At 37.9% G+C, this 25248-nt stretch overlaps 1 protein-coding gene across 1 annotated transcript; it reads left to right on the top strand.

Annotated features, from left to right (window-relative positions):
- The first annotated feature begins 1798 nt into the window (after positions 1 to 1798).
- Positions 1799 to 24851, top strand: LOC102802798 (uncharacterized). Its single transcript, XM_085491523.1, has 7 exons — positions 1799 to 1937; positions 2221 to 2425; positions 6460 to 6727; positions 13630 to 13776; positions 15375 to 15442; positions 19193 to 19251; positions 22987 to 24851. The coding sequence occupies exons 1-7, from the start codon at positions 1799 to 1801 to the stop codon at positions 23895 to 23897; spliced, it is 1797 nt and encodes a 598-aa protein (XP_085347649.1). The 3' UTR covers positions 23898 to 24851.
- The last annotated feature ends 397 nt before the right edge of the window (positions 24852 to 25248 follow it).

Genomic DNA, 25248 nt, shown 5'->3' with positions numbered 1-25248 from the left:
CCGGTCGCCCTAAAAATCTCTAAACGACAATCGGATTGGCTGGCTGCCAAGATGAGTACGGTAGCCACGTGCCGTTGATAATGGCGCCCTGGTGTCGGCGACGGTGGGCCGGAATCGTTAGTCTTTTTTGCAGTTGAGTTTTTTTTTTTCTCAATATTTTACCCAGGCATTGCCGTAAATCGTTCAAGTTGTCCGTGTTGTGCCATTTTGGATAACGCAATATATAGATATAGTATAGATAAAATAACAACAACTATGCAGCAACTGGCAGTCGCCCCATTTTCAATAGCTAGTTAAAACGAAACTACTGTTTTGTATCATTATTCAAACGAGTTGTCTGTGCTTTGCTACACATTAGTGGACCGCATAAATGTTTGATGAGCAGCGCAGTGATGTTATCACGGCCGAGCCGGAGGGGTATGTTTCGGGGGTTAAGCAGAATGCACGCGTACTCACGTAAAACCCGCTGATGGATTGAATGCGTGCACAATTATGACAAACAACAAGAGGCAGATATGTGAAAGTACGTATTAAATTAATGTATACATGTGAAAAATCACACCAGCTAAATCACCGCCCTAATTACTCGACTTCTTAACTCTAGGCTAGTGCAACAAAAAACAGAAAACAGGGCACGCAACCCAACCCCAACCACGCACCAACGCATTACTGAAAGATGCGAAGAAATACGAACACGTCCGATAATGGTAAGGTCACAAAAGAATAGCCAACGTCAAAGAGAAGAACTATGCGACAGTTACGAAAAGGTCATTGTCATGAATGTCATAAAATACGGTACTTTATGAATTATGGTTACATTTTGAGTGAAGCGTGGGGAAAAGTGTGTTATTAAGTATTATTAACATGCTCATTAGTATTAAGAGCTTGTATCTACCAAAGACTGTATCACATTCTGCTTGTATCGCTTTCTGTAAAACAGAACAGTATGATATTGGGTAGGTATATCAAATGTTCAGTGGTAATATATGTATTAAAAACGCATTAAATCGAACGGACCTCTTTTCCAATTCTGCAGACGTGGTTGAGACTACGCGCAAATTTCATTCGGATATAAAACCAAATAAATGAACATTTGGACCGATTTACAAATTTAAACAGATTTGGTTTACGGTGTTTGACGCTGGTTAACAGAATCACGAATAAAATTAAATGTATCATTTGACGTACAACCATGACGCTGTAAGCCACATTTCCATTAAATAACTCGAACTTTCTGCTAACTTATCTGTCTCAGTACTTGCATGTTGTTAAAATGTCAACAAAGACAAATGATACATTTTTTTCATGACAGAATAAGATGGTCTTCAACATTAAACCAATATTCGCTCAAGTCAGTATTAAATTTCAACTTTCAACATTAATATAATCCTTCGCTCGCAGACCACGTGATGCTTTCCACGTAATGATTAATTTATTCCACGAGCGCGTTTTAAGTGACGCCCTCTTGCTGGTTGGATGCGCCACTCGAAGCATTGATTGGCACAACGCTATTTCAATTGAATAGGCAAGTGTGGACACAGACAACAAAACCGGCCCGGGGTGCGATCAAAGCAATACTCAAAATAATAGGTCTTTAATTGTAGTCGAGTATCAGAAGTTGTCTCCGCACTGGTCTTTTTATTTCTCTCTAGCGCTGACTTAGACAGTCGTGTCCCACCACCGCGTGTCGATCTATCGCGTTAAGCACATTGCCGAAGCCACTCGACGCCCTATTGCTGTTGTTGAATCTATCGATACTATATAAACTGAGGTATTAGTTTTTCCAACACCCACAGTCATGTATGAAAGTGACGACATCCTGAGCCACCGTGCGCGAGCGTTCAGTATCAACAGTATAGTGTCCCCACCAAGGGGATTCGCGTACCACGGTCTGCCGCCTATGCAGCAGTGTGCCCCGGAACATCTGACTTTTACAGGTAAATACCCTTATTTTCCACATTTTACAATTTTTTTATCGCAATTTTTTTTAATATTTTAAAAAATCACATCTCGAAGGAATTAGCAGCCACTTTGTAGAATTGGATGTAGCATTTGGCAACAGGTTCAACGCGAAAAGAACGGCCACTGTGTAAGTCAACCCCGTGCTATACATATTGTCCGTTATCGACACCAGCACGCACCTAAAGCCAACTGCACCATGCAGACATGGATCGTCGAATCGATACGCCAACCTTTCCCCATCTTCTTACACTTTTGCAGATCGTCGCAGCCATTTTGAAAACTTCGCATCGTTGTCAGGCGCAGGAGACTTGAAGTCACATCATATGCTATCCGGCGGTGGCCCGCCGACCATTCCTCACACCGTAGTGCAGAACAAAGACATCAAAGTAAACTTGGAAGGAAAGGAGTTGTGGACAAAATTCCACGAAATTGGCACTGAAATGATTATAACGAAAGCTGGCAGGTAAGTTCTAACAGAGCGTTTTTTACTATAATGCTGGAAATATTATTGACGGAACAACTGTTTGTGTTATAACCGACGGAACAGTTATCTTGTTTATTAATGCGTTTATTCTTTTATTTTGACTCTACGTGTGTGGCATAAGATCTTTTTAATGATAATTAATGTTATTTGGGCGAAAATATACATGCAATTATTGCCCACTTCACAACATGGAGGGAATTATTCTAAAACATTATCATTATACATCATGAAATTGTTTAATATTATCTGTTATATATTATCTTACGCGACTGGAAAAAATGACATAATTCACGAAACAATCCGTGTTTTTTTTCGTCGAGCGAATACATACTGTGTAGTTGAACTAATTTGAGTTATAGACTTAGCGACGCTATGTAAATGGTAGCAATCTAACTGGAGATGACTTGTAAAACGCAACTATGTATGAAGCTATATCCGATGGTTTCGTTTGGTGGAGGTCTTACATTTGTCAAAACAAGAAAACCGTGCATCTGATGTTGTGTTCCTCGTCGCAGTGGAGTAAACTACGTGAACGATACGAGTAGATATATAGTTTAGTATGGAACATGTGCCAGTGAGCACTGAATGACTACCAAGCCCGGACGAACGGTGCCGGGATCAATTAACAATAATTGCAAAGGGGGTATTGAACGTAGGAACGCTCTGCCTTCTTAACTTAATGCCCGGCAATTTAGATGGACTTTTAGGGGACCACTAACCCGTGTCATTGTTACCTAAAAGTTTACAAATGGGAACAGCAATAAAGAAGAAATGCTAGCAAGTAGCGTGAAGTGGTCCAAACAATGGATGAAACCAGGATGAAACGGATATTGATTATATAGGCAGGCAGGCTGGCTGGCTGGCTGACTGTTTGGGCGCTGAAATATGTAGAAGGACAGTTGTAATGTAGAGGCTGGATGTACACACGCAGACAGCAATTCCGCTCAGCGCCAAGTGCGCTACCAAGAACTGTGTTAGTGCCCACCTGTAATTACCTATCAAAGTCCAGCGACGTCTCCAAAAGGCTCAAATCGTCCCACTTTTTACCTACGACCGATCGCGTCAACATTTCTACAATTTAGAAGTTGTTCAACGATCGAGTCGAAATTGGCAGCTCCATGTATTCCAGAAAATCATTGTAGACAAGAAGCTAACTCTAATACAGTTCAAATTTCAGCCCATTGCTATAACGCTAATATTAATGTTTTTTCGCAATTTGTATGTCTCGGCACCCGAACGTTTACACCACATTGCGTGCTTACACGCTATTTGAATGACATAATACGGACACCCGATACTAATATCATTTATATGTCAACAAAAACGCGAACAAAACACGTCGACGTTAAAAACAATTAACATTATTTCGCGCTTGATAGATCAGTGGAACATTACGAAGCTGTATTATTGCAGTAATATATTAGACGTTTTTAACGAATGCAATGCCAGCCCCGGGACTTTTTTAAACGTACTCTATCAACGTACTTTGTATTTGTTAAATTTTATCGCCTTCGCACAATTTTATGACCATGTGTGCAATTTCCAGTAACAAAGGTGCAAGGCCCACATATTATACATTCCTGTTTCCGATTTTCGCTGATTTTAAGTACTCAGTTATTTGCCACGCCGCCTCCACCAATAGTTCTTTTTGCTCACTATAACTCCAATTCCGTACATTCGTTATTTCCTAATCGTGACGCCGTCATATAAGTCATTGCAATACTTTACTTTTCTCGTCGTAACACCGTCACATTAGTCATTATTTTCCTCGTCGTATCCCCGTCACATTAGTCATTATCCTGCTGATTGCAGCGCCGTAACATTAGTCATTGCTTTTTTCGTCGTAACACCGTAACGTTAGTCATTATTTTGCCCATCGTAACGCCGTCGCATTAGTCATTACTTTTCTCATCGTAACATCGTCACATTAGTCATTATTTTCCTCGTCGTATCACCGTCACATTAGTCATTATTTTGCTCATCGCAGCGTCGTAACATTAGCCATTGCTTTTTTCGTCATAACACCGTCAAATTAGTGATTATTTTGCTCATCGTAACGCCGTCACATTGGTCATTACTTTCCTCGTCGTAACACCGTCGCATTAGTCATTTCTCACTGACCGAAACGCCGTCACATTAGTCATTACTCTACTCATCGCGACACCGTCACATTAGTCATTGTTTTACTCATCGCGACACCGTCGCATTAGTCATTACTACCTTTTTTATTCACTTCACTCACTAGAATAATCTTATAAATGTCGTCGACTCCGGCTTCCACTTGTTACTTTAATTCCAATCGCAGAACGTCGCCGCCAACCTCCAGTCTCACCGCCCTCGGCGCGATGTTAGCCTTGCAGTCGATTCAATCCGCGAACTCGGACGAAGATTTATTCGCTAACATACACACCCACTATTTTCACAAAATTACCCAAATAATTTGTCACCACTGGAAAAGTGCAACATTTATAAAATAAATAGGATTCTAGAAGTTATTTACTAAAGTTGTCCGTTTTAAACCGATCTTATCCACTTTTGAAGACGCGGTGAACAAACTAGCATAAATATCGTGAAAAACAAGACTAATAAGCGGGATTAATATTAAGTATTGATTTGGATCTAAATCCATTGGGTGCCTTGTTTTAATTCTACAGATGTGGGGTCATATTTTAGCTGTATCTTTATGATTATTTGATTTGTAGATTACCCTTATTGTTTTATTAATTCGGCTTCGACAATTTTCTGGAAATGGTTACAGCGTGTGTTTGGAGTTAACGTCGTCCGCAGCAGTTCGCAATTCGCGTACTCTGACTGTCTTCCGCGAAAAAGACTTGCATGCAATTACGACCCACATAACACAAACAACAAACTTATTTCGTATATATATTCAAATTTTTTTTTCGTTTTCCCCTGACTCGTCAACCGTGTTTCCGGGAACCTTCACTCTGAACCATCCATAACAAACTAAAACCGATTACGACGCAAAATGGGAATATTTATGAATAATATACAGTGACAATAAAAATAACCATTTAGTAATAACAATGGCGTTAGTGTCGTCCTTGTTAATGCAACAATAACTAAAATACAAAGCGCCACTTGCCAATCAGAATTACACCGTGTAGATATGAACGAAGTGAAACTATATCGACACTACGCGATAAATGAAATACATCCAAATATGTCCAAATTTTCCAATCGTGTGCTTTATACGTTTTCTGTTGTGATTTGCTAAATGTGGGCACTCGATATGCAGTAATCTACTTAATCTAAATATACAGGAATTAAAATAATCCCTATGAATTAATAAAAAGATTTGAGGAGGGTTGGCCGGCTGAGTCTAAATCGCAGATTGGTGACATGAAATCGATACGCAAATCTCATCTTTGTTATACTACGAACCAGACACAGAGGCTTATCGAGTCAGAAACAAGTGTCTATTGTTATCACTACGTACAAGTCATGGTACTTCTTGGGCATATTGTCCACTGATACCGTGTTCACACAAAATAAACTACACCGGCGTAGTCTGCGCCCTGGTTGGAACAATGAAACGATCGCCCAAAGTTGCGTCCATTGACAGCTTTTAAAGCGCGGTGGTCGTCGCGCAGCGCGTGTTCGAATTTCATGTAAATAAACAATGTATTTTACCCGCGTTGTATACGTCGCTTTGAGTCCCATTTCGAACAGGACGCGGCGCGACGACTGCCGCCCTTTAAATAAATACGGCGGCCGCTGAGAAATACGTACTCCTATTGCTGACCCGTATTTTGTGTATTTCTTTTTTATTTATTTGTGTCTCTAACACAATCGTCACCAATAACAACTGTTGACCATGTTACATGTCTCCCGTAAGCTAACATATTACATGCAAATACTGCACTAAAAGTGGACAGATTCTTTCATTTGTAAATCCCTGTACGCCGACGCAATGTATTCCCATCCGTTTTTTTTAAACAAACAAAACAATAACTGTTATAATATTTTGTCTTTACTTTATTTCATTCTACCAGACGTATGTTTCCAACGTTTCGTGCAAGTGTCACGGGTCTAGACCCACACGCCAAGTACATCATGCTGATGGACATCGTGCCAGTAGACGACACCAGATACAAATATCACAATTCGGAGTGGGTAGTAACCGGTAAGGCCGAACCACATATGCCCGGAAGACTGTACATCCATCCCGACTCGCCGGCTACGGGAGCCGTGTGGATGAAACAAGTTGTCAGCTTTCATAAAATGAAACTTACCAACAATAACCTTGATCAACACGGACACGTAAGTTGCAATTCTACTATAAGTGTGTGATATAAGACAGAATACACATAATAACAAAATAATTAACAAGCTGTAATATTCTATGCTATAACCGCTATGTACCACGGTGTATAACGGTTGAAACATTATGTATTGAAAAAAATAACGATCTTAAATTTCGGGAAAAAAATGAGAATTTTCTAAACGTTCTCGTTAACGGAGTATACGTTAGGATAAAACAATACAACTGACATTAGACGGAGATGGCCGCCTACGGCTGTCTTCAAGGTCCGTATTCACCCTAAATGCCTTGATCTGTTTACACTCCGGTTATTAGCACACGAACGTGATGCAATACATTCTAATAAAAACGTCAGAGCTTCCTTCGAACAATTTGAATCGGAAAAAAGTGTACAAATTGAAGCAGGAAACTCTCTTGTAGTGGTTATCAGAGCCGTTTACAAATACAGGAAAGTGAAACGGCTTGCAAGCTCGTCGATCTCCAATTATTCATAGTATCAAGTTTTGATTGTGCAAACAACTCTATAAAGCTCCTTCCACTAGGGCGGCCAGTTCGCTGAATTTTCAATTTTACAAATATCAATGGGTGGTTCGTAAAATGTTGGCAAAACAATCACGCTGAAATTATCTAATTAACTGTGTTGTGTAAACACTGTTGCATCGGTTACTAAATAAACAAATTGTAGCAATACAGGATGCCAAATGTAGGAAGAAGAAAATACTATATAATCACCGCCAACATTCGAATGAACTAAAACTCTCTTTAACAAATCTGCCTAGAGTAATCTTTTTAATGACTCTGTGTGCACTATGTCAAATCAGGAAATGATATTGACTCGCACAGCGGCCGCGACTGCTCGCATAACTTTTCAGGGAAAGCTATACTGTATATGGGAAATCGAATTAACTTTTTGAATCTCAGTAAAAGAACGTCGCATCTGAGCTGAGTATATTACCTACCAACGGCCTGTGTGATGTGTGTGGTATATAAAGAATATTGGTTTCGGGTTAAAAAAAAAAAACACGCTTATTTTTGTGTTATTCGTGTGTTGCACATTGACCCGTCGCGTCATCTGAACTCCTTTGAGCTGGTTCATCTATAGCTTATACAAAATTCTCAGCACTATTTTTAATCTCCTATAATTCGTGTTTCCCTCGGTTGTATTTATTCTGAAAACGAAAGAATTTTAAGTTAGTCGCTAGATTGAACACTTGACACAAACCGTTATGAAATGTCTCCGCCTGGTTCTACAATATTGACTGCCAAATCACCGAAAACTGTTGAATCGCATACGTTTCATTTTATCCCAATCCGAAACTGCCAACACGAAGAATTTGAATTTGAACAGTTCTACCACCGAATACTTGTACCAAATTTATATTACCTAAACAGCCATCGCGCACGTAATGTTATACTCTTTCTACTTCTCCGATCGCCCGTGGGTAAAGGATACGGCAATGATTTATCTGATGCGAGCCCAAATTGCTGTAATTCTAAATATATTTACATACATTTTGAGTTTAAGTTAGCGCTTTTACCACGCTATATGTAAGGGACTTAAAAAACAAACATTCGTTCATCTGTACGACGGATCTTAGTTATATTCAGTGACAAAGTGAAATCTTTTTTTTTAAGTATTGGTTAATACAATCCTTTTTGGATATTGCACCACGCTTTATAAACATCTAGTTACCTCTACTTTATAACCGGCGGTCGTTGTCTTTCCAATTGACAACGCTGCAACTCCGACAGTCTTGCACAGACAATGTCATTTATATTTTAAAATTTGTCGCCCTGAGCGCTTGTGCATCACTGTTTTATATATAAATAAAAAACATTGACATTTTATTTTCTTGTGATATGCACCGAAGTCAGGGCAACTAGTTTGTTTTAAGAATTACAACAAGGAGAGAGCGTCAATGCGTCCTACTACACCAACATGTGTCCCCTCTATACTAGAAGCACACCACACGTAATTGGGCGTGGGAGGGTACAGGGATGAAATACATAATTCATATCACAGCACACTAAATTTTATTTTAGTAGTATCCATGTCATTTGTGCTAAAAACCGCCATGGTTTTAATTTCTTTTATTATAACATAAATGAATAATAGTATGCCGTTTTTCCGACCAGAATAAATTGAGGCAATATCATATTAATTATCTATTAAATATTAGCATATTTTGGTTGCACATCAATGCTTCGCGTCAATTCCCAATAGAACGCCTGTTTCTTCTAACATTGTAATGAAGTGGACTAAGTTAAAAGTTGTGTCATTTTACCCACGGAAAGTGGTTTTAGCACTGCAATTGTCAGTTTTGCCGTCCATGGATTGCGGAAAAGAGCGATAGCTAACAAGTCGACCGACCAAGGTGTTAAAACTCACTCTAAAAATCCCGCAAATGTATTCCTTTCAACACGTATTTGACACGTGGAACATATTTTCAGAATTTGTGTAAATCTTCACTTTAACAGGCAAGCATCGCGTCTTTATTCATACGACTATTGAATACATATTTCTCCTACTCGGCGTTACTGTCGACAGGTTCACCTCACTAAATACAATATTTATTCCCAAACATAATTTTGTTAACATTCATTCGACTTCGTTAACTTTGGACACCGCCTACTCATTTTAGCAATTTCTCTCCCGCTTCATTCGATGTTGGGTTGGAGTTTAAAAAAACTTAGCTGTACATCATATTGTCAATTCTATCACTATCGTCGCTATATGGGGGCAGGTGCAAACTCTATCTTATACACAGTTATTTAGTGTACTCCGAAAGCTATAAATCACTATCCTATATCACTGTGCTATCTCACTGTGCTTTTCTCACCGACGTTGTATAGACATAAATATATTTAAAGTTGTTGGCAGGATGGTGGAAAGGAAAAAGATCCGATAACATCATATTTTAAAGATGGCCTCCATTTGATAAAAGGGCAGAATGCTTATTTATTGATTTATACCCAGCATTTACATCGCCATTAGCAACCATCACCGTTAGCAACCATCTGATAAATAACCGGCCATGCTGTCGACTCAGTTTTTTTTCTGAGCAAAAGTTGCACTCCTTCCCTGTTGTGTTTTGATGAGAGAGCAGACGACTTTGTAGATTACTTTATGAAAAATGACGAAAGGGCATTGATCTTGATCATTAAAAAAAGAGTAGCTGACTTGAAAGACTGCAATTTTTCATTTTTTGAAAAAACAAATGTTTTGTAGTTTATTTCACGTGGAATCAATTCATCTCATTTTCTCGTTGTAAGGGTGCATGTGGATGTTGTTAGGGTCTATAAAGCACATATTAACCAAGAATTATCCATTTGAAGTACTTAAATAAATCTCCTCTTATTTAATGTGATGTTATAATATCTATAAATAAATGTTTCTCTAAAACTATTGGACAAACTAAAATAAAATAATATTGATCTTCAATAAAAGTACATTGAAATAGGCACAATCTCTGAATACGTGGAGTGCCATGGATTCTTGTGTTTGTGTATCAATACTGACATAGAATCTAATAATGCTAATCCAAAAAAGAAAGGAAGACAGAATTGATAATCAAGCGTAGATTGTAATTTATCATGGTTAATTTTATAAATATGTGGCAGCAAAATACATGCACGCACCCGGTGTGATCATTAGCATATTTTGAATAATTAAATCTGAAATATACAGGCATGTAAATATACAACAAACATGAACACATGTTGTATATTACGGACAATCAATATTCTGTCGGAGCGTTGTTTTCTAAATACTGAATGTAAATTATAAATTCCGTTCTCGCCTAGGTTCCCGTTTGCTTTCGTAAAATAGACAGTGTAGTTGAACAATTTGTGTCACAATGGAGTCCAGGGAAGGTAAAATTTAGTTACTGAGGCGTAAGTCTGGGAGTGTTTAGATGGTGGATAACTGTACACAAATGGTATCAGTTGTTTGGAGTGCACCTGTCACGGGTAGTAGAATACGTATTCATTCGCTGTTGTTGTCTGTGTATCAGAGCATGACATGCGGAGTGAATATTTCTCTAGGTTGAGGATAAACAAAAGGGTTATAACGATGAACTAGGGCATATTTTATTGGAAAAATCATTTGGTTTGAGATAGTTAGTTAAAAACTGATGCGTTATGATTTTACTATATACTATACTATAGCGGGTGGAGTTAAAGTGCGGTGGTCGTCGCGCAGCGCGTGTTCAAATTTCATGTAAATAAACAATGTATTTTACACGCGTTGTATACGTCGTTATGAGTCCCATATCGAACAGGACGCGGCGCGACGACTGCCGCCCTTTAAAGCAGTCGAGCAAACTAACTGTTTATTACTTTGATATAGTGTCAAGCAGAACAGTCGTTGCACAGCGCGCTCTAATTTCGTGTGTATTTAACAAACAATGTATTTTACACGCGTCGTACTCATCGCATGGGACCCATATCGACCGATAACACGATGCGTCGTCGTGATCTTTGTGCTTGAAAAAAAAAATCGCGATTTACTTCCATATATTTAAACAAACACAACTTGCAAAGACTTAATATTGTGATATAGATCTATCGAGAGAGTAGATTTAATTACTTAGTCTTTTGTCTAATTGAAATGTTCACATTTCTTCGGTACATCGAGACACGGTATCAACTCATTAACTGGTAGATTCGAAACTTGGTCGTGTTTATAGAAATACAAACTCTTTATTAAATCCCGAAACTTTCACGATGATGAAAGATGGACACATATTGAGACGGGAATATGATTGCACTTTATTTATTGAATATGTATCCAAGGCACATATTTTTTTTCTCTGTAAATAAATTAGTGAGAATTCTACAATTTCCGCAAGTTAAAAACCGTGTAACCATGGGAATAGCTATATCTGATTGTGCCAACATATGCCTATAATATTGTCTATTCCGGGATATCGAGTCCAAAGCTGTCAATCAACACAACATGAATAGTTCCCTTTCCACATAATCCTTCTTAAATGTTTCCTGAACGAGCGGCGCCTACAAGCCCACATCCCGGGTGTTCAGTCGTCGGATACGGATCATTAATACAAACAAAAATATTCGAACAGTCCATCTGACGTCAGTTTCCGGCTTGGTGATGATGTTTATAAGTCAATTTGGAAATACCGGCGTATGCAATAACAAGTTAATTATACTGACACCGATTCGCCTATCTCCAAGTTAGACATCAAAGACAAGCTCACGGGGCCATTGGTAATAATAGTATTTCAGAAACAAATGATTCTGTTTCAGCGTTAGCCGCTAATAAGTAATATATTTGTCACCTTGGTAACCATTTCGTGTACACACAAAAATGAATATTGAATATTTAAAAAAAAATGCAACTTTATAAGGAATTCGTTATGTTTCAAATTAATTTATGGCGTGTTACGTAGGACAATTTTAGTGTTTATTGCAACGTTGCGACTGCCTGCGAACGAGGCTGAATAAAATGTCGGATTTTATCGTAGTCGGACAATATTATTACCAAGTGAACGCACTGTTTATATCCTCCACTTAGTTCATCACGTACCGAATACGTAGGTGTTTATGTACGGAATGAACAGTCGATATTTAGATACAAAATCGAATCGAAACAAAATGTGTGAAACAAAAGTGAAAGGTCATTTGTGATCTACCCTGCCTCCATGTGCTCAACAAAGTCAATTTACTTTCGGAGATTAGAAAGATCCCACTGAGATTTGTTGCCATTTTCTTGGCTGATACTGTCAGTTCGACTGAAATATGCATTTCATCTCTTGCACACATGAGCATGGAAAAATATTAAATATTTTTAAATTAACTCTACACTGCCACGGTGAATTCATTCTGAAAAAGAAAGAGTTTACAGTACTCTGAATCGATTTAGATAGTGGAGATAGCAACACAGCAACAATACTGCGACAAATTATTAACCCTAAAGCCATAACAACATTAACAATATATTAACTACTTTATTACTGTTGTATCCCATATTTGAGGTTTTGATAAAAAAAAACACAATAAAGTAAAACATTGTGAAAACAATAAAAAAAATACCAGTTCCATTTGCAAACAAATTAATTAGTTAAAGTAGGAGAATTCTACTCATACGAACTGCATACTCATGTACCACACACACACACCAATACATATAATTATAATACATATACATTTATTGTGTTTTGATTGAATTTCATAACGCACGTTGGTAGCACACTGAAAACAATAAGTTTACAGTTTGAGGGATGGATTGTGAGGAGTAAGCAACAAGCCGGACTATCGTCTTCAATGAGAGGATGTTCTTGTTGTTGCAGTGACGTACATAGATTATTATGTTCATTTCCAGGGGCTATAATTCTAGTCGCTTGAGGTAGCAGCTAATATTCCAAATGGCGTCTTTGTTATTCTAAGAATACCTCGCTGTATACGATATTCCTCGTGTGTCTTTTGTTTCACTTAATCTTCGATCTGGGATGAAATCGTAACCCAGCCTAGGTTCCGTTTCTCCCCTCGGCAGCTCGCCACTTGTATGTAGTAAGCACATTGGCGACGTATGTGCGTAAGTTCCGCCTAGGGCGCGTGTCTCGTATATCTCACTTCCATCATATTTCCTTAATGCAATAAAACAGCAACGTCAATTCTGAAACATTAGAATCAACTTTTCAAAGTTTCTTGTAATCTCATCCCAGCGTGAAACGCACGTAAACACATAATATTATTTAGTTTCGGAATATGAAGTTTAAGGTCAATATTGCAGCATTGTCAGATTTACCACAGTTATATTTAAGTAAATAAAGCCACACATATCACAGCAAAATGTTCGCACTACCCAATGGCATAACATACACAATACATTTACTTTTGGTTAGTATTATAAGAGATTATTTTCTATATCTTTCTACAGATTGTACTGAACTCGATGCACAAGTACCAGCCTCGCTTCCACATCGTGCAGGCCAATGACGTATTCAGTCTCCGCTGGAACTCTTTCAGCACTTACGCTTTTCAAGAAACCCAGTTTATCGCAGTCACAGCCTACCAAAATGAAAAGGTACACTTTTTTTGTTAAATATCAACGGTTGAGTGTCTTTATAAAATGTCATTTCTAAGGATTTAATATTACCAGGCGTTCCATGTATCCACCAGTACATGGATTTATTCGGATTTCCCACAATGCATTTCACTGAAAATGTATCCAGGTCCAGGTCTAGCTGGGGTAACGTAAGCAGAATGTTATCCCACTGAATATGTTCCAAGCCATCCAAGTATATATAGTGAATAAACAGAAGATTGTCAAACTGAATGCCTTCAAAATCACCCAGGTATACGACAGGAGTGAGTTACGTAAACAAAAAAGTATCCAACTGAATGTTCCCAAAACAAAGAGAAATATGGAACTGAATGTTTCCAAAACAAAGAGAAATATGGAACTGAATGTTTCCAAAACAAAGAGAAATATGGAACTGAATGTTTCCAAAACCATCCAAGATTAAGGCTGAGTGATTCACGTAAACAGAGATTATCCAACTGAATGTTTACAAAACCATCCAGGACTAAGCCTGGATGATTCACGTAAACAGAGATTATCCAACTGAATTTTTGCAAAACGATCAAGGTCGAAGACTGCAGTCACGTAAATGGGAGATTATCCAACTGAATGTATTCCATTCCCGTAAGAAAAATGAAAATGAACATCACTGCATTAAAGTATAAATCACGCGTAGAGATTAGAACAATGACAACACAAAAACCATCTTAAACCATCTGCGCGCAATGTATTAATATATCGCTCGTTGTTGTTATTATATCGTCTGTTTCATTTCATTCATCTAGAATCGTTTTGAAGGCGGTATCATTCATACATCGAAATAGTAACACTACATTCATGTAATAAACTGAACATTCTGTTTTTATTTCACAATTACTGAACTTTTAAAAAAACTTGCATCTTAGACACGTGTTGCAAGTTATCCTGAGGATACTATAAAAAATACATAGCATATGGTCTTTTTATCATTTTGTGTTTCTTATACGCATAATATGATATTAATATATAAACTGGTTGCCAGGGGCAATGATATTTGTATACCAGAACGCCAGATACGTCGAATAGGGAACGGTAACATGCACCCCAGACAAGAAAACAAGCAGTAAACTAGATCACAATGATGAAAAAGAGACCAGGGAACGAAGGTGTCGAATGTAGAAATAGCTAACAAATTAAATATTGGTCAATTTAGAAAGTCGTGCTTTTGGCGTTGAATGGTGCTAGACTAGGATCGCTTTCACACCGATGCTGAATGAATTGGACATTTATTTTGCTCGATTTGAACACTAGACGACGGTGTCTGTGTTTGAGCCATTTAGTAACTACAACCGTGCGGGCATGTTTGCATGGTAACATAAACCATACAGTCGAGAACGACAGTATATATAATATATATATATATATTATGTATATGTACTCGAGCTAAATTTGCATTGTCCAAATATTTTTTTACCTGCGGACCTTTTTATTATTTACATTCAGCCCAGTTTTCAATTAAAAAACATGTTTTTCGATATTACAGTTACTTTTGTTGAAAGCCCCTCACTTTCCAATGAACATTAAAAACCTGACTCTAATTTATTGTTTTCTCTTTAATCCAGATTACGCAGCTTAAAATCGACAATAACCCGTTTGCTAAGGGATTTCGGGATAATGGGTTATCTCGCAGGTAAGTGATTTTTTATTCTTATATAATTTATTTTTAGACTAACAACAATGGATTTTTACATGCAAGGGTGGCTCCCTTGTGGCGCGAAGGGGCGAATGTAAGATTTTCGACGAAGTCTGAGTTACACCCCTCTCTCCCGATCGTACCATATCATTAAACGCGTGTACGGTACAAAAGAAATAAGGAAGAAGGCGGCCCTTTAGCGTGGCCCATTATTTCCATTGGGGTGACTAGGCAAGACCATTTTTAGCATCGCGTACAGATCATGTCTCCGCTTGTGTAGATTATTGCTGCATATTCTGGTTCTAGAACCGCCAGTAAAATAATGGCCCGACCATTAATGTTACAAAACGATCTGTCACGGATCACGTGGTCCGATTTTATCTCGCCTCTCCGGAACATAACGATTTTCACGGTCACGAGTTTCAGGGAAAATCAAAATAGACAGCCTCTTTATTAAGATATCCCGGCGTTGTGGTTGTATACCTAATGCCCGCCACCACCTCGACGCGCATAGCAGTTTCTCTGCGTGGTAGAAATAGTAATCGTTATTATTGGTGCTTGATCATTAGGAAATTCGAGAGCGGAGATATAAAAAAAAATATTAAAAAAATATACACATCATTTTCTCCTCTACTCACTTTTGAGCGGGATTTTTGTTTTCGAGGTGAGGCCGGTTTGTCCCGCTTTCTTTTATTAAAAGTGTTTTTTTTTTCCTGTCATTTCATAATAATATCAACTAAATATTATCCAGTTTAGCGAAATTATAATTTTTCTATACTTTATAATAATAATTGAAATTTAAAACAGTAGTAACGGAGATATTCTGGATACCGTGGCCGCACTGTCTATCCATCGGTTGGCTGGAAGTGTTAGCAACTCAATCCCATATATTATCCATTGTGTTTTGCGAGCGAAGGCAAGTCCCAACGGGTAACAATGCTCTACTATAACACATCATTGGATTATCTATCTTTGATTTTTATTATTATCGAACGTTTTATGAAAGCCTTGCTGACATGGTCCCAGGCGAACCCTTGCAATCGAAACCGTACACCGACCATCTCGTCTCTGAGCTCGCACATCGGGAATTTCAACCACAAATATGCACTCTGGCAAAACTAGTAGGTACTTTGACTCAATTCAACGTTCCCTTAAAAAGGAACCGTTGAGGGTGGGGATCATGATTACGGCGATGATGAGCACGCTGTCTGGAAAGCGTTATTTACTATTAAGCGAATCAATGTGAATATTGAAGTGTATAGGTAATAGTACCTCAAGTAAAACAATGTGAATAGTACAATATGTACAAGAACAGTACAGTGATATTTACTTAGTTTTATTTTAAAATTATAAATACGTAATTTAAAAGAATGTCGTTTTCCATACTAATTATCAACTTTCATCGGATGAGCAGCGTTTTGTTCATTATCTTTTAAGGGACGGCTACTTTTACGTTAGCGGTTTATTTTCCATTACTGTGACACGGCTATAATACACGGAATACGTTATTAAGGAGCTATCTTCATTGGATTCCTGTGAGACTTAACACCTATCTAACAACCGACAAATTGGAGTCGTGTTGTTTGTCTTCACGGAAAATAAATTCCAATTTCAATGACAAATTAATGGCGGACTAAATAAAATAGATTTGAGTTTGCTTAATAGAAAACATCTATAGTCTGGCTAATTTACTACCACCCACCACAAATCATTCCCTCTTAATGCCTTTCTATTATTATACTAAACCTTGGACTTCTTTTTCGGTTGTTGGGGGGTAGTGCTGATCAATGATTTGGTCAAAAAGCGTGTCTCGCTTGACGAGAAAGCCCTACTGCAGATTTGTTAACACTTTCTCCTTCGCCTAACAACGTTTCACCTCCATGGAAATATAGTCCCCGAGTATCTGCAGTTTACATCAGGCGGAAATTGCTTATCCACTGATCAGTTTGATCGTAAATTGCTCGCTGAGATATATTACTGATGTAATTCGTTCTGGCATTTGGTATTGTCTGAATGTTATGAAATCGACTCGATTCCAAGATGGATGACAATGCCAGTGAAATCAAACAAGTTACAGTGTTAATATATGCATGACAAAAAAGATAGGTAGATTGTTAATATCCATTTAAATAATATCGGAATTTATTGACAAATCAGCGTATTCGGTGATGTTGTGCTCGCCGGGCGGTGCAGTATGGATTCTGTGCGCGTGAACGGGCGCGATACTTGCGGTAGTAATTCATTCACCGGATAGTTTAGAATAATATATAAAAAGTAGCAGTAACGGTGGTTGTGGGAAGGTAGGTAGAGAAGATTTGTTCAACATGACAATGCCTGCCTAGCGATGAATTATTGCCTGCTCCGCGCTGTGTATCATACAACGTGAATTAAACCACGCTTATATTATTACTGATAACTTGTTATATAATTTCACCCAAGACTGTTCTAACACAGTGTGAAACACAACATCTCCGAAACCTGAAATGTCACCGACGAAAACAACTATACAGTCGGAATAAAAGAATAATAATATTATTATGGAGCTAATAAAATAATAATGCACACGACATGATCTGCGTTGTTATCAGCGGTTGTATTAAATTGCAATCATGTTAGACAGAACCGTTGAAATTTGAGACTCTCAGGGAGCCCCAACAAGCATATTGCCTGGCACGTGCGGATATCGAGTTCAAAAGCGTAACGTCAGCCAGCGCAACATGAAGTCTGTGAAGTTAAAGAGCAAACAGGAACAAATATCATTTAATTAAATACTAGAACGCATTTGACGATAATCCTCGGGTTTTGTCTCGGTTGTAAGATGGCGTTTTAAAATCCTGTTATAACTGTCGTTTTGAACGCTAGCTTGAATGATATCACTGGGGAACTGTCGCGTCACTTACAGTCATGTCACTGCTCACGCTGCAAATCATCCATCTCAAAGAATGGCTGAAAAGAACAATTAATATAACATAACAATACATGGCAGAGAGAGAGAGAGAGGCAGAGAGTGTGTTAGATATTGTCAGCTTTCTCCCATGTGATGTATTAATGCTTTCCCATAGACTCTCCTGAATACCGGGGCTCTGCTCCCTATTCTCGCACATTCAACTCTCATTCTGGGTTTTAATTCATTTTTTCGATAAATTAGGTATTGAATTATTTAAAACTATGTTCATTCAAGACTTGAATACGAGAAATGATAAAGCGCAGTTTTACGCACCCGGAGCGTGACTGGGATATTACTCATTCGCAAGTAATCAAAAAGCTATATATCATAACTACGTTCACACTGTGCGATAAACCTGTGCCAGGATTGTTCAAATTAGAGATTTACGTTGATCATTTTACAAGTTTATATCTTTGTCGGTTTGCAAGAAAACTTTAACTTCAGAATGTTGGACATTGAATAAGTTGGTGAAACACAGTGATTACGTCACTCTTTCAGCCACCATATCTATTATTTTATTGTTATGATTATTTTTTAAAGCGACATGTAGACTATAAAACAGAAACTAGAGACCCACTAAAATCGATAGTACTATCGGAAGACGATTTCAATAATCTGAAAAAAACCGGAAGTCGTTCATTATGATCGGATATACTATTAATCTTGATGTACACACGGTTTACATATTTATAACTAATACGTTTGCAACCAAGCCTTGTTACTGAAAGGGCGTTCCAATAATTACAACAAAATGCAGACCCTATAACCATACTAACGACTCTTTTACATTACGTCATCAGGTTAGATCGTGGTATTAAAAGATCTTCTAGCTGCTTGGAAACTTTCGATGAATCAACTGGTAAGAACTGATATATCTTCCTTTGCATCGGGTTGCAATTAAGCCAACGTTTAATTACCATCAATGCGGATAATTAATAATTAATATTTAACAATTAAGTACGAATACGATTTGAATGACATTTTTTTCTCTTCAAATACAAACACTGTTTGAATGAATTAAAATCCCTCCAAAGACAGATAGTATTTGAATGAAAGCACAGCTCCCCGATTATCAACACAATTTGAATGGTCTACCCCCAAATACAGATACTACACTGTATTTAAATGAACGAACTTCTCTACAAAGACTTGTTATTTGAGGGGGGCAAGGGTTATTTTTCGTTCAACTTAATTGCAATATTTTTTTGCTCGTACAACGTAAATTGAAAAAATAAATTTCGTAATTCCGTAATCACAGGCTAGACGTACAACGTAATCAATCAAATATTTTGTTCGTACACTGTGAAAATGTGTCATTTTTCTTGGTACGTACACGAATTTACATCCAAATAAAAAAAGTCGTAAAGAATAATCCAGGGAAATTACATTTTCGAAACTGTAAAACGACTAGATGACACAATTCACTGCAATTTCTGCACTGCAAAATTTTTATTTCCCGTAAAACTGTACTGGCTACCCCCTTTGCCCGCCCTCTTATTTGTCTTATTTGTATTTATTTGAATAAACCTACTCGTTTCGAAAGACAGATACTATTTGAATGGAATGACTTCTCTTCGATTAGAGATACTATTTGAATCAAATAAATCCCCTCTAGACATATAATATTTGAATAGACTCCTTTCCGAATACAGATTCTAAGATTCGAATGAAATGACTCTGAATATGGACACTATTTGTAGGAGCTGACTCCCTTCCAACACACATTTGAATGAAATGACTCCTCTCTGAATATGGACACTATTTGTAGGAGCTGACTCCTTTCCAAACACATTTGAATGAAATGACTCCTCTCTGAATATGGATACAATTTATAGGAACTGACTTCTTTCCAAACACATTTGAATGAAAGGACTCCTCTCTGAATATGGATACTATTTGTAGGAACTGACTCCTTTCCAAACACATTTGAATGAAATGACTCCTCTCTGAATATGTATACTATTTGTAGGAGCTGACTTCTTTCCAAACACATTTGAATGAAAGGACTCCTCTCTGAATATGGATACTATTTGTAGGAACTGCTCCCTTCCAACACATTTGAATGAAATAACTCCTCTCTGAATATGGATACTATTTGTAAGAACTGACTCCCTTCCAACACACATTTGAATGAAATAACTCCTCTCTGAATATGGATACTAATTGTAGGAACTGACTCCCTTCCAACACACATTTGAATGAAATGACTCCTCTCTGAATATGGATACTATTTGTAAGAACTGACTCCCTTCCAACACACATTTGAATGAAATGACTCCTCTCTGAATATGGATACTAATTGTAGGAACTGACTCCCTTCCAACACACATTTGAATGAAATGACTCCTCTCTGAATATGGATACTAATTGTAGGAACTGACTCCCTTCCAACACACATTTGAATGAAATGACTCCTCTCTGAATATGAATATGGATACTAATTGTAGGAACTGACTCCCTTCCAACACACATTTGAATGAAATGACTCCTCTCTGAATATGGATACTATTTGTAGGAACTGACTCCTTTCCAAACACATTTGAATGAAATGACTCCGCTCTGAATATGGATACTATTTGTAGGAACTGACTCTTTTCCAAACACATTTGAATGAACTCACTTGTTTTAGAATATAGATAATATTTGTTTGAAATATAATTGTTATGAACTCACTCCTCATCGAAAACAGATGCTATTTGAATGAACTTACTCCTCGTATGGCATGTGCCTTAATATAATAATGAATTTGGATTTGATGGTTCATTGCCGGAACCTTTCTAAATACAGCCCTTCTGCCTGCAAAACGCGTTTGGTTCTTAAGTACCGTACTATAAAAGAACACATTTTTACATTAGCACGTTAGCTCATGCAATGTATACAAAGCTTGTAAAAACACAATTACGAAATTCGAATTCGCCGTGACCAAATAATCTATATACTTGCAAACATATATACCTGTACGCAGAAAATTATTCAAGTAATTAAAAAACAAAACAACAAAATCACACCCGCTAACTTCTCCAACTTTGCAATTCTAGCGCGATGTCTATTAATTTTGCCGAGAGCTTGTTGTTGGGCGCAGCTTGTTTAATTAGAGTTTAGACAACATATCGACATGTTCTATCCAGGAAAGATGGATCATTTAAAGTAACTTTTATTTAATAGAATCACAGTATATATATGTAATGCGCTCATGCAAAATGTAGCCGGTTGCATATGGATGGCTCCGCTGGGAATTACCACGTACTCCAAGTCATAGCATAACCTGCTCCTAAATGAACTTACTATAAATATTCGATGAGCCGGAATTATTACTGCACAACTCCATTCCTGATAATTTCTCCAATTACACTGGCTTTATTGCCGGCTTTTCTGCTTTCCACAATATGCCAGTGTATTTGTTATCAGTATAGATCGGGATGTGACCCGATGGCTGCCTTTATTCGGGTTCCCTTGATGTATCCTATACGAGGCCCCCGGGAGAGGCAGTCTCACATCACATAAATAGGACGGGCCCGTAAGATGCGTGTAATTCTGTTCAGTAAACTTTGATGAACATTGTAGCGATGGGCTTTAGTCAATTAAAGTTCAAGCGTGCAAGAAACGAACAATTCGGTGACCGAGTAGACCCATTACCGTCGCTTATCGGACCTAGTCCCTGTATAGGAGACGCCTAAACTGCGTTAATTACGGGTACGATACCAAACGAGTATTTTGAAACATTGAACCACGGCTATTATGACAACCCCCAAAAAACTTCCGAGATAGTTCGATCGTTCTAAATCGTAATAGGTAATCACACTTATGTCCCGTGGTAAATTTACAGTCGTAAAAAGCCGATGCCTACGTGTGTGGCCTGTTTCTAAAAGTAACGTCGCTGTGTACTTAATCGTTCAATATATTTCGTTTTTTGATGGACCAACAGTCGGATATTGTGCTTTGCACATTTGACATTTTCTAATATACTTTCTATATGATGCTTTGGCTTGTCTGATGCAATTCGAAAGTTGTATTGGAAAATTTTCTGAGACGGCGCGGCGCGGCGCGTAGGCAGCGGTGCATTAATACATCTCCGTGTAATTGTTCAATATTTTCGAATGTGAATTTAACGCAGGTCGTAACAAATCCATACTCGACAGTGAAAATAATTTTCCAGAATTGTGCTATTTTGTATTGCGTGCTGAAAAACACGAATCATCGAACTGGTTTCTTAACCAAAGGCAGACTTCTAATTGCGCGAGACAGATAGAATTGATACTTGGCTTCCCGAACTTTTCTATAATAATTTCGTCGCCATATCGCAATACCGTCATAGCTGTTTCCAGTATGTGATATGCTGGAACCACAAGATTTACTCTGTGTTCCCATTTTGTTTTTTACATCATCATATCGGAATATATGACTACATTATATACATAATGTCACTATGCCATGTTGTGTGTTGGATACATGCACTGCGTTTATCTAAGATGTCTTTAACTGTTTTGGGAGGGAACGGATTTTGTTTATCGCTATTTTTGTTTTAACCTTACTTTTTACTTTAGTGTGTTTCTTTAGTGGTAATGACTTTTGATTTTGTTTACTATGTGTACAGATGCCAACAAGAAGGTTAGTAGCAGTACAGCCGGAGAGGGTAACAACGTTTTCATGACCTCGACAAAAAAAGAAGACAAAGATTTAGGTTCTTCGTTATCGTCCGACAGTACTAGTCGTGGTAACCGCACTCTGCCCATAAATACGTCATCAGAAACCAATGCCATTCCTAGCAACAAGAAGATGCAAGTCCCCCACACTGACCGACTGGTATGTACAACAGCAGACAATACGTCTAAAGAAGTCGATGATCCGTCTAGTCCAATTTCAAAATCGAGCACTTCAATCACGCACCCATTACATAAAAACCGGCATTTTGGAAATCAACTGACGTCAGTGAACGCGACCGACGCCAATATCACATCCTGCAGTCGGCGGACATCGCACCTGTCGAACTACCCCCAGCAACGCGGCGGCGACCCAATCAACTCTAACTATTTATCTCCGACTGATTCATTGGACGAGGGACCGCCACTGACGTCATCACAACAGCAGTGTAGCCTCGGTCTGGCACAGAATGCTAGTTTGTCCGGAAGAGCATCGTGCGCGTTGGACGCTGCAATGGCCAGCAAACCACAATGCATGGCCATACAGCCAACACACATGACACAGAGTTACATGCCATGTAACAACAAATCCACTTCCGGAGTATTCCCCGTCGCCATGTACAGTACAAACGAACACCACCCACACTCTCATCACCATCACCCGACATCAACGATTCCTCACGTACACACGCAGTCGCATGTACAACAACTACAACAAACGAATATCCCGACATGCCACGCGTTAGCTGGCACGTCCTCGATACCCAGCCAGTTTTTGCACACGCACACTAACACAGCGACGATGGGTATGAATGTTCACATGAGCAGTCATTTTCCAACTCACACTATGAAATTTTCCGCTTGACTCTGAAACTTTAAAAAAATAAAAAGTTAATAATATATGTAACTGTAATATGTTAATTGTCATGGACACATGACGTCATATCACCATGTGACCAGAATTCGTGCGTTTAGTTGTTTGGATACAATTCACGGTCACAATGTCGTTGCAGATGTATGAGATGTGCGGGGCGTGGCTAACGAAAAATGATTTGTTTTTCAATCTTTAATTCAGCGCTTTTATTTATGTTTTAAGTCACGTGGCATTAGTTGGATGTTATATATTCTATATATGTAATGAGTTATGTGTAATTTGCATATTCTCTATCAAGATTGTTTCACTGGCTTTTTATTATAATTTAACATGTGAACAGTTTCGTATGTCTCTGACTCTGAACATTTTTTATTATTTTTAAAGATGACTAGCGAATGTATATAATGTATTTTTTTTCTGTTCTTGGGCAAGAAACTCAGAAAATTCCTTTGCCAATTCGTATCGATCAAAACCAACTTCTTCGAATTCGTCTTAGTATTCATGCCATTTTATTCTGTGATGATATTCAAATACGACAATTTTTCAATGTGGCACGTCACATAGCAACCATATATGGCAGGTCACATGGCAACCATATATAGTACGTCACATGACAATCATGTATGGTACGTCACGTGACAATCATATATGGTACGTCACATGACAGTCATGTATGTTACGTCACATGACAACCATAAATAGAACGTCACTTAACGACCACATTATACGTAGACTGACCCAGCCGTGGAAATTTGATTGGTTTTATTGCTTTTATTTGTAAAATCAAAGAAAAAAAAACGGAATTATCACATACAACGATAAAATAGCCACAAATAACAGAAAACAATGTTTAATTTCATCCGTTCAATAACCTGTTTATTGTATCATATTGTGACGGTGATTGTATACGATTAATTTATCCCAATAAATACAAACTTTACGTAATTCTCTGTTTGCATTTCATTGGTCATGTTTCGTCGTGTGCTAGACGTCACTATGACGTATACTTATCTAATTTGTGAATAAAATAACACAATTATTGTAACAATGTAATATCTATCCAATAGCATACGTCTATTATGGTACCTTTTAGTTGCGTACTTATATAATTATTGGTGATATTTGTTTTTTTATCATTGTATCATTGTTATATTCATGACACAAATCGAGCGACACCACTTGCTGTCACGCGAAGAGAGATTGGCGTTGGTAGACCACCAAGGCCCCACTTAAATGCCGAAAATTTTTTTTCAGTTCAGTAATAGTTATTTTCAATCTGACAATTTGTTTCACATGTCCACTACCCATGATGCAAATCAGTATCCTCGTACATTGATGTGTC

This window comes from Saccoglossus kowalevskii, chromosome 16 (assembly GCF_978046115.1).
Source record: "Saccoglossus kowalevskii chromosome 16, keSacKowa6.1, whole genome shotgun sequence".
NCBI lineage: Eukaryota > Metazoa > Hemichordata > Enteropneusta > Harrimaniidae > Saccoglossus > Saccoglossus kowalevskii.
Note: the sequence above shows the minus strand (reverse complement) of the source record. Positions and strands in the feature narration are given on the sequence as shown.

Excerpts from the sequence above, each read along its gene's own strand:
- LOC102802798 (XM_085491523.1), top strand. The coding sequence starts at position 1,799 with ATGTATGAAAGTGACGACATCCTGAGCCACCGTGCGCGAGCGTTCAGT. Across the intron at positions 1,938-2,220 it reads GGAACATCTGACTTTTACAG|ATCGTCGCAGCCATTTTGAA; the intron begins GTAAATACCCTT and ends ACACTTTTGCAG. Across the intron at positions 15,443-19,192 it reads GATAATGGGTTATCTCGCAG|GTTAGATCGTGGTATTAAAA; the intron begins GTAAGTGATTTT and ends TTACGTCATCAG.